The sequence below is a fragment of the Lipotes vexillifer genome, unplaced genomic scaffold (assembly GCF_000442215.2).
Source record: "Lipotes vexillifer unplaced genomic scaffold, Lipotes_vexillifer_v1.1 scaffold625, whole genome shotgun sequence".
Lineage (NCBI taxonomy): Eukaryota > Metazoa > Chordata > Mammalia > Artiodactyla > Lipotidae > Lipotes > Lipotes vexillifer.
Genome location: NW_006771655.1, coordinates 561,807 through 571,740, shown reverse-complemented (window position 1 = coordinate 571,740; position 9,934 = coordinate 561,807). Strand labels below are relative to the sequence as shown.

General features: G+C 61.4%; 1 protein-coding gene across 1 annotated transcript in view; it reads right to left on the bottom strand.

Moving 5' to 3' along the window:
• Positions 1–258: 258 nt before the first annotated feature.
• Positions 259–9,934, bottom strand: part of TNRC18 (trinucleotide repeat containing 18) — an 85,880-nt gene continuing 76,204 nt past the window's right edge. The window contains exons 25-30 of the mRNA XM_007447081.1: positions 7,333–7,449; positions 6,454–6,618; positions 4,720–6,032; positions 995–1,231; positions 790–864; positions 259–465 (exon numbers count right to left, since the gene is read on the bottom strand). Of these exons, the coding sequence (XP_007447143.1) occupies positions 259–465; positions 790–864; positions 995–1,231; positions 4,720–6,032; positions 6,454–6,618; positions 7,333–7,449 (2,114 nt within the window). The remainder of the gene's footprint in view (positions 466–789; positions 865–994; positions 1,232–4,719; positions 6,033–6,453; positions 6,619–7,332; positions 7,450–9,934) is intronic.

Sequence of the window (9,934 nt, the reverse complement as noted above, 5' to 3'; positions counted from 1 at the left end):
GCGCTTACAAGGTGCTGGAACCCCTGAGGGGCCGGCAGAGCCCTACCCTGATCGCGAGGAGCCCTCCCGTGGGGGCACCGAGGAGTCAGGAAGGGGGTCTGGACGTGTGCACATGTGCGCACACACGTGCATGCATACGGGCACACACATGTACACTTACGCGCCAGGCTGTCCATGGGCACACTCGCATGCACACAACCAACGCACGAGGCCGCCGAGCCGTGGCAGTGATGGGGAGGGCCCCGCCGGGCCGGGCGCTCAGCAGAGCACAGGCACGCCGTCGGTAGAGAAGATCATGCCCGTGGTGGGCTCATAGGTGCCCGCCAGGTAGTACAGGCCCTCGCTGTCCTGGTACTTCTTGGTCTTGAGCATCTGCTCGTACTGCTCCAGACCCACCACCAGGCACTTGTGCGACACCGTCTGCACGTCGTTCTCGTCCACGTGGGAGGACTGGTACAGGGCGCGCTGCGGGCACACGGGTGGGCGTCAGGGGGAAGACCCCTCCCAGGCCCGAAGGACCAGGGAGAGATTCCCCAGAGAGAACTCGAGAAACACAGTGGGGCTGAGGACGAGGATGGACAGAGACCAAGGGAGAGACCCAGAGACTAGGAGATCAAGAAACAGAGACACACAGAGACCTGCAGAGTAAGAGACCAAGGGTGACAGACGCAGAGGCAGCGGCTGGGACAGACAGACCAGGAAACAGCGGCTCAGGGTCAGAGAGACTGGGCGGGGAGGCCGCATGGGGAGGGTCATCGGAGGCCCCGCCGGCACCGCGCGCGCTCCTACCTCCATGAAGTCCTTCCTCTGGCTGGAGGCTCGCAGGGCTGCGGGGAGGCTGCGGCCGGGCTTCTGGTCCCAGTGCTGTGAGCGCAGACCAGGGGCTGCGGTGAGCCCGGGCCCCACCTTGCCTGACCCCCGACCCCAACCCCAGGGTAGGGACTGCCCCAGCCATCGCCCCCCAGCACGGCCCGACGCCGAGGCCCCAGCCCACCTGGCCCTCGTGGAGGCGCTTGCCCGGGCTGGTCTCCTCGGGGTGGTAGAACCACTTGACACGGACCACCATGTTGCTGCCCCACGACTCCCACATGCTCTGGATGCGGCCGATGTAGGGCAGGTTGGGGCGGCCAGCTGACAGGAAGACGGCGCAGTCCCCGATGCGGATCATCTCCTTGCCGCGCACGATGGCCTTGTAAAAGAGCTTGCGGGCCTTGCCCTTCATGCCGCGGCGCTGTGGGCGGGCAAGTCGGGTCAGGGCACGCGCCCCACCCCCGCCCCCGCCCTGACCCCGGGGTTCCATAGCAGCAGCGCCAGGGGAGAAGCCCCCTGCTTGCTCTGATCGGGGAGCCCTCGCTCATCCCCTTGGCCGACCGGGTTTCCAAGAGAGACTCCACGTGAACTAAGGACCCTGCAGCTGGGAGCGACTTCCAACTCCCCGTTGCTGAGCCGTGTCGGCCAACGGTGCCGGCGGGGCCCCAGGGACGCCCCACACGCGAGCGTTTGTGCGGCAGACGCCACAGCCACTGCTGGGGCCCAGCAGGATCCCTGCTCCTCCCACTGGGTCCTGACACCAGCCCTCGAGGCACAGCGGCCCCTGTTGGCCCCCAATCTCCAGACAGGGACCGGGAGGTCCCGGGAGGGGACACGGCTGCGTCTCTGGACAGAGCACATCGCTCCCCCCCACGCTGCCCCGCACGTCGGGGCTACAACGAAGCAGGTTCACTCAACACCCCCCGGGGTCACAGAGCAGCTTGCTCACGGCACAGCCCGTCTACACCACCCCGAGCAGCGCGGGGGCTCAGTACCAGTCAGCCCCGCAAGCGTCCGAGCAGAGGTGAGGGAGTGGGGCGTGGGCAGCGTCAACCCCCAGGCACGGCCAATTGCCCCGCCCCATCCCCCCGCCCATTTCCCCAGGAAAGCCACTAACAGATCAGAGCCCGGACCGGCGGGACCCAGCACTGGGCCCACGTCTGCCAGACCCACAGTGTGGCTGGATTTTTTTAATTCACTCAACAACCATTTCCTGAAGCCGCCTCAGTGCCCCCGCCTGGGCTGGCACTGGGACACACAGATGGGCAGGCTCCAAGGAGGGAAGAGACCAGCCACCAGAATCCAAAACCCACCGCCAGGCAGCTCTGGGACCTGTCACTGTCCCCAGGCAAACACGGAGAAGCCAGGCCTGTGCAAAGCTCTGCTCTGCCCTCCAGTGGAGCCAGCGCGCCTTCTCCTCGACTAACCTGTAAAACTCGTTTCCCTTCTCGGACTGGCCACTAGGCGGCGCCAAAGCGGGTTTTTTGTTTGTTTGTTTGTTTTTCTTTTTTTGTCTTAACAAGAAAACCCCACAGGCTAATTTCCTACCTTATCCAGCTGTCCCTTTTCTACTTTTAATTCATTGGATCCCTGGTGAGACTTTTTTTGGGCCGCATCGCAGCAAGTGGGATCTTAGTTCCCCGACCAGGGATCGAACCCGTTTCCCCTGCAGTGGAAGCACGGAGTCCTAACCACTGGACAGCCAGGGAATTCTGTGACAGACGTTTTAATGTCCAGGTTTCTTACGTGTCCTGTAAACTGCTCCAATTATTTTCAGCTCAAAGCATGGTACTAACTGATTCAAGGTGACAGGGACGGCTAAGATCTCTAAACCAACGCATCTGACAGCAGGTATGTTTGGAGGCATCCACGGCCACTCTCCTCACAGATCCCCTTTGGTCCACAGAGTCTCCAGTGGGGCTGATCCCGCCCCTGTGGCCAGCACAGGACTTGGTCTGGCCAATCCAAACATCCCATTCTTCTCCTGGCCATTGTGACTGGCTCAAGGGTGCACTCGGGACCTAAGCCAAAGACACGCCACCAACTTTAGCTTGAACCCTAAAAAAGACACCTCCTTCCTACTGTCACTTCTGAGCTGGTAGAAGGTCAGCTGAAAGCTGCTGGGGCTGCCTGTTGCCAACAGGAGAGGGGCTGCCGGAGAAGGAGACCAGTACAGAGGAAGGAAGGAGAAACTCAAGCCTGGAGCACGAGCCCGAGAGTGGGTCTGAAGACAGCCCTCAGGCCCCTGGATCCAGCTGTACCTGAAGCCAGACACCCTAGACTTTTCTATTAAATGAGTTTGGCCCTGTGCTCTGACCTCTACAGCAGCAAGTGCCCCCAGCAACACTGACACTGGAACGTGCAAATGGAAGATGCTAAGAAACTGGCCAATCACCGTGGGGGCAGGACAGTGAGGACATACCTGTCCTCGGCTCAGAAGCCATCACTCCTTGATATAGCCCTGGATAAAGTGCCTGCCGGGATCAGAGCTCCAGAGGGGCTGGTCTGGAATGTCTGAGTGTGGCTCGTCAGGAAAGATTCTACAAGAATCTACACATTCAAGTTTGCTATCTCAAGTGGTGGCCCTGCTAAGCGAGGCCCTTTCAGCCTGGAGCCAGCAATCGGGGGGTGGGGGACGCACGTAAAGTCCGACAACTCACACCTTGCAGGGTCGGAGCAGCAGATCATCTGCCCCAGATTCAAGGTGGTGCCGCAAAGGCAGGGAAACCAGCAGGAGAGCAGGAGCTGCGGGGGGTCGGGGGAGGACCCTCCCCGACTTCCCACTCTGCAGCACTTGCCTGACCAAGGGGGGAGTTCCCCACCCTATTCTAAGGAGCCTTTGAGGGTGCAGCCTGTGGCAGGTGGAGTTGTCCACCCACCAACCCCCGGGGATCCAACTGACCCTGGGTGGCACAGTGGGGAGCCCTGAAAGGCTGCTGCTAAGACAGAAACCCCCAAGCTAGTCTTGATTCAGAACATCCTCCAACTTCTCCGGCCTGGCTAACGCAGCCAGGGAGCTGATACAATGTAAACATGCAAGAAGCTTCTTAAGCGGTACACTGCCAGAGGCCCCCGCAAGCTCATCGCTGTCAGCCCCCAACCCCTAAAACCTGCCTGGCGGCACCGGCATTAAAAAGGTCCAGACCCAGCCAGGTGCCTCCTCCGGGCCTGGCTCTGGCGTGGCCTCGGAGGACTGTGAACCGGGGCGGCAGACGCTGTGGGGAAACCAGACGGGCTGCACCCATAGACGAGGAGCCTGGCTCTTCCTGCCCAGGGGCATGGGATGGACTGGTGGCCTCCAGGCTGTTCCCCTTCTGCACACAGAAGCTTCTCGTGTGTGCGTGTATATGCAAGTGCGTGCACGTGTACGTGCATGCATTTGTGTGTGTGTGTACACGTGCGTGCCTGCGTGTGCCCAAGGCATGGGGGGGCCTGGAGGGCTCCTTCTGGAGAACAAACACCCACCTACTACAGGGGTGGCCACATGACTCAGACCCAGTCAACCAGAACGTTCTGCCTTGTGGGCCACACTGATTAGCTCAGGGGCAGGCAGTGACCCAGCCCGGCCAAGAGAGGGAAAAAAAAGTACCTTCTGCTGCGACTGCTAATTAGCCAGCCAGAAGCCTTGAGCCATTCATTTTCAGCGGAAAATGAAGCAAAAGCAAAGAAAATCAGGCTGTGTGGCCGCGCGGTTCTGAGAGACCCTGCGGCATGGCAACTAAAGGCCTGCGCGGTAAGTGGGTCCCGCAGAGGGTGGGTCTGGGTCCGGGGGACCAGAGGCAGTGCTGCTGTGTGAGGGGCAGGGCTCTGGTGGAATCAGACGGACTCCACACCCGTCACCCCGACTCTGCCGCGGGGCTGCTGGGAGGCCAGAGAAAGACGCGTGGGGACGCCCCCGCCCCCAGCTACCTGGGTGGGCTTGCCGAACCACTTCCAGAGCTGCCGGGCTGGCAGGAAGGCGGCGATCTTGGGCCGGTTCTCCACCGACGGCAGGCGCTGCCGCTTAGCCAGCTCCTTGGTGGTGGGGAGGTGGACGCCCTCCCTCTTCTTGGGCCGGCTCTTGGCCCCGGCCGGGGCCTTGGGCTGCACAGGCTGCGGGGGCTGCGGCGGGGGGGCCCGGGGCGCGGGCGCCGGCGCCTTCTTGCCTGCAGAGTGGGCCGAGGAGCGGGCCTTGGCCGCCTGCTTGGGCGCCTTGCTGGCGAGGGCCGGCGGGGCAGAGGGCCCGGCTGCCGGGGCAGGGGCGGCCTCGTCGTCTGAGCTGCAGGAAGAGTCGTCCGTGGTGGAAGAGGACGAGGACGAAGAGGACGACGACGAGGAGGACGACGAGGATGACGAGGAGGACGACGAGGACGACGAGGACGAGGAGGACGACGAGGACGACGACGAGGACGAGGAGGACGACGAGGACGAGGACGAGGACGAGGACGAGGACGACGAGGAGGCCCTCGAGCTGGAGGCGCTGCAGTTCCGGCCGCCGCCGCCCTGGCCGTCGTCCTCTCCCTCCGTCTCAGAACTGCTGCTGCCGCTGTCGCTGCTGCTGCCGCCGCTGCTGCTGCCGCCGCTCTCCGACTCCTCGGCCCCGTCCTGCTCGGCCTGGCCCTTGTCCGGGCTCTTGGGGCTCCCCGAGTCCTCGAACGTGAGCGCGGCCCCAGGCTCCTGGGCCAGGTCGCCGTCCCCCGCCTTGGGCCGGGCCGCCTTGGCCTCGCTGCCGCCGGCCCCCGGGGGGTAGCTGCCCAGGCCCAGCAGGCCCTTGGGCTCCTGCCAGCCCCCCGCGCCAGTGTCCTCCCGCAGAAGCAGGGCCTCTTTGGCCTTCTTGCTTTTGGGCGACGTCACACCCTCACGGTCCAGCTTGACGAGCAGCTCGGCCTCTTCCCCGGGCCTCCGGGCGCCCTTGGGGGCCGACTCCTCGGCAGCCCGGGCCTTCTTGGGCTTGGGGCGCGTGGCGGGCATGGTGATGGGCATGGCGACAAGGGCGGTGGGGGCCAGGGCCACGGCGGGGGCTGGCAGCTCCCCAAAGGGCTCGGGTGCCGGGCAGCTGGTGAAGGCGGACGGCGCTGGGCTGGGCTGTCGGGGAGCTGGGCGAGCCTTGGGGGCCTTGGCCCGCTTGTCCACGGATTCTGGGGGACTCTTCTTGGAACCTGGGGTGCTGATGGGCTCCAGGGCCAACGGGGTACTGGGGACCTCATCCGTCGAGCCCCCCTCCTCCAGGACGGCAGCTCTGTCTAGAAGAGAGAAGGAAAAAGCCCAGTGAGGCCAGGACTTCGTGAGCCAGCGAGCCCGTCCCCATCCCGGCTCTGCTGGGTCCTGAGCAGGGCCGGGGAGGCAGCCTCTCGGGGCCTCGGGACGAGCGGCTCTCGCGCCTTAGTTGTCCACATGTGGTGGCCCCAGAGTGGCCCTCGGGAGCCTGGACTCTTAGCCCAAAGCACTTTGCTCTGGACTCTGGAGGGAACACAGCTGGCTGGATCTCAGCTCTGCCTCTGACAGGTCAACGCGCCTCCCTGAGCCTCAGTTTCCTAATCTGTCACAGGGTCCAAATAGCCCTGCAGCGCCAAGTTCCCGCACAGGTGGGGAGCGGTGTCTGTGCAGAGACCCTGTGTGAGCAGCAGGCCCCAGGTCCCGGCGGCCCAGGCACGGCCAACGTACCGCTCTTGGCTTTGGTGCTAGGCTTCCGCCCGCGCCCCCGGGCCTTGGCGCCGGGCTCCTCGGACCCTGGCGCGGCCCCATCTTTGCTCTCCCCGGTGTCTTTGCTGGTCTTCCGGCTGCGGCGCTTGGCGCTAGGCACCAGGAGGGCGGGGGAAGGCTCAGCACCTGTGGGGCAGGAGAGACAGTGGCTCAGGCCCGGGTCTCCGCTCTCCCGGCCACAGGAGTGTCATCTGTTGTGGGGAGGAAGTGGGGGGAGGAACCAGACGACACTGCGTGGCCGACCCCACTCAGCCTGCCCACCTAGGCTGCGCGGTCGCGTGGGAGGCCCATCTGCAGGGACGTAGCTTGGGTGTCTGCACATGCATGCGACGGGGGCTCCTCGAATAAATGACCAGGGTGGGGCTGACCCTGTGGTTTTAATGATCCATTTGGAGGGTTCACGAAAACACTGGACCCCTGGAAGTCAGGCCGTCCTGGGTCCTAGTCCCGGCTCTGCCTCTGACCATTCGAGGGACCCTGGATAAGTCATTTCACCTCTTAAACCCGAGGTTCGTATTGGCCAAAGGGGATGGTATTTCCAGACACACAGGACTGGACAAGAATTGAACGCTATCACAGACACAGAGCGTGGAACTGTCCATGACAGTTGCCGATTCCTCCCTGGCCTGGACTGCCCGGCCTGGGGCTGGTCTCACGAGTCTCGGGATACAGATCTGGGGAGGCCTGGGATTCCCCCCTCCCGAGACCATTCTGGGAGCCCCCACCCACACTTTCTGCCATTTCCACCCCCTGTGGGTGCAAATGGTCCAAACAGCAGACAGAGCCCAGAGCCAGCCTGGAGCGGCTGGGTCCCCGCCGGGCGGCAGGACCACCACTCACACTGGATCTTGTAGTCGGGGGGCAGGAGGCGGATGTGCGAGAGGGGGATCCTGCCGGTGTCTCCGTCATCGAACTCCACGGTGATCAGGTCCCCGTCGTCCTCGAGGCCCAGCAAGCCTGTGGGAGGAGGGGCGGAGTCAGGGGGCCGAAGGGGAGCAGAGATGAGCCGGGAAGCAGCCCCGGGAGCAGGATGCAGGAGGGCGGGTACGCAGCGGGCAGGACGTGGGCTTCAGAGCCAGACGGTCCCGGGAGCACTGGCTCCTGGTCCAGCCGAGCGTGTGGCCGTGTCCACTCGTCCTGAGACCCTCCCCAGCTCAACGAAGGAACAGCAAGGACGGGGCTGTAAAGGACACGGAGCAGGCAAGGGGACAGCGGCGGTGAGAGTGCCGGACGTTCCGAAGACAACACCCGCGTGGACAAGAGGAACTGCCTTCACTCTGGGCTCTCTGCTCAGTCAGGGGCCTGGAAGGAGGTGGCACCAAAGAGAAGGAACCCGGCTTTCACAGGGGAGCCCCAGGATCCCCTCTCCTGAGCACCAAGCACCTCTGCAGGCAGGGATGCAGGGACCCCACCGCTGGACAGACTCGGGGGTGCCACGGCAGCAGGGGCTGCAGGCTTTACGCCTGGACACCGGGCACGGCAGAGGAGGGTGGTAGGTGCCACACCAACCAGGGTGATGGGGAAGTCCGAACAGTGAGTGGACTCAGGCGGTCCCAGGAGCACCGGCTCCCAGTCCGGCCGAGCGCACGGCCGTGTCCACTTGTCCCGAGACCCTCCCCAGATCAACAAAGGATGGGGCTGGGGTCACCCCTGCCCCATTCCCAAGTGCTGGACACTGAGCCCTGAGGCTGGAGCCGTGGGCTATCTGATGAGTGAAGAGCCACAGGTGCTGGTACTGGTGTCCCTAAACAAAACATCCCCCCCCAACCATCAGGAGGCCCTGCCCACACACAGCTTTCAATCTGCTTGCTGAGGATCACCAGTGACAAAAGAACACCCTCCAACAAAGGACAGCACAGAACAGAGAGGTACAGACACAGAGCCCACAGAGAGAGGAAGGGGAAAGGCAGAAGGAAAGGGAGCTTAAGAAACCTAAAATGGAAACAATATGTCCCCGGAAAAAAAAGGAATCCATGAAAACAAAAAGAGATCTAATTAAAAAAAAAAAAAAAGAATATTTAGACAATAAGAAAGAACTCTTAAGAATACTATAAACGACAGCAGAAATATCAAAACTTCAACAGAATAGAAGGGCCAGAGGGCAGAGGTGAGGAAATCTTCCAGAAAGTAGAACAAAAAGATTAAAAAAATGGACAAAAATGGGAAAAAAGATCCTAGTCTTGAGGGCCACCAGATGAGTGTGAGTTCCAGGAAAAAGAGGGTAAATGAGGGAAGGAAACTCTCCAAGAAGTAATATGAGAAAAATTTCTAGGAACAAAGGAAATCTGCTTCCGAATCAAAGCCCCCTTCCCCCCAAATACCCAGCAACACACACCCAGATAGAGATAGAGATAGAGATAGATAGATAGAAAGAGAGAGAGAGAGAGAGAGAGAGAGAGAGAGAGAGAGAGAGAGAGAGAGAGAGAGAGACCACATGAAAATTCCCGATCTAGGAATGAGAAGATTCTGAGTTTCCAGAGAGAGAAAAGTGGGTCTCCTGTGAAGATTTGGGAATAACCCTGGTGTCGAATGCCTCTGATATCAGAATCTGGACGGAACAGTGACTTCGAAAAGGTGAAGGAAGATTATTTCCAATGTAGAATTTATACCCAGCTCAACTATCTCTAAAGAACAGGATAGGGGGCTTCCCTGGTGGCACAGTGGTTGAGAGTCCGCCTGCCAATGCGGGGGACGCGGGTTAGTGCCCCGGTCCGGGAGGATCCCACATGCCGCGGAGCGGCTGGGTCCGTGAGCCGTGGCTGCTGAGCCTGTGCGTCCGGAGCCTGTGCTCCGCAGCGGGGGAGGCCACGGCAGTGAGAGGCCCGCGTACCGCAAAAAAAAAAAAAAGAACAGGATAGGATAAGGAGATCTTGGGCACAGGTGTACTTGAGGAATTTACCTCCCATGGACCCTTTTTCTCCGAAAGCTACGGAGAGGTCCTCTGCCACAAGGAGGAAAAGAGACAAGGAAGAGAAAGACACGGGATGCAGCACAGGAGTGTGAGAAATGGAATTCTCAGAATGATGGTAAGGGGAAATCCCAAGAGTGACACCCGTGAGGCAGGCCTAGAAAGCCGTCAGCCCACAAGGCTCAGGGGGCCAGAGAGCCCCAGGAGAGCTAAACGAAGATGAACTTTTCCCCTTGTAAGAGAACTTCCTGTCCAGCATCCCCGTTCCCATCTCCTGGGCACGTATGGATGATGTTAGGCGGCCAAGAGGTGGACTATCTTTGGCCTCTGGTTTTGGCTTCGGGCTGTAACACACACGCAGATCCCCAGCTCCCCGATGTGTTGGTTCTGCAATAGCTAAGTGTGCACTGTCTGACTACCTGCCGGCTTTGTCTGTCTGGCATCCACACCCACATCTTCTGGGCTACCTGTTATTTTGTCTGCCCAGCTTCCAATCTCTTATTCTGCTAACAACGTCAACGTTCCTGGGGAAGC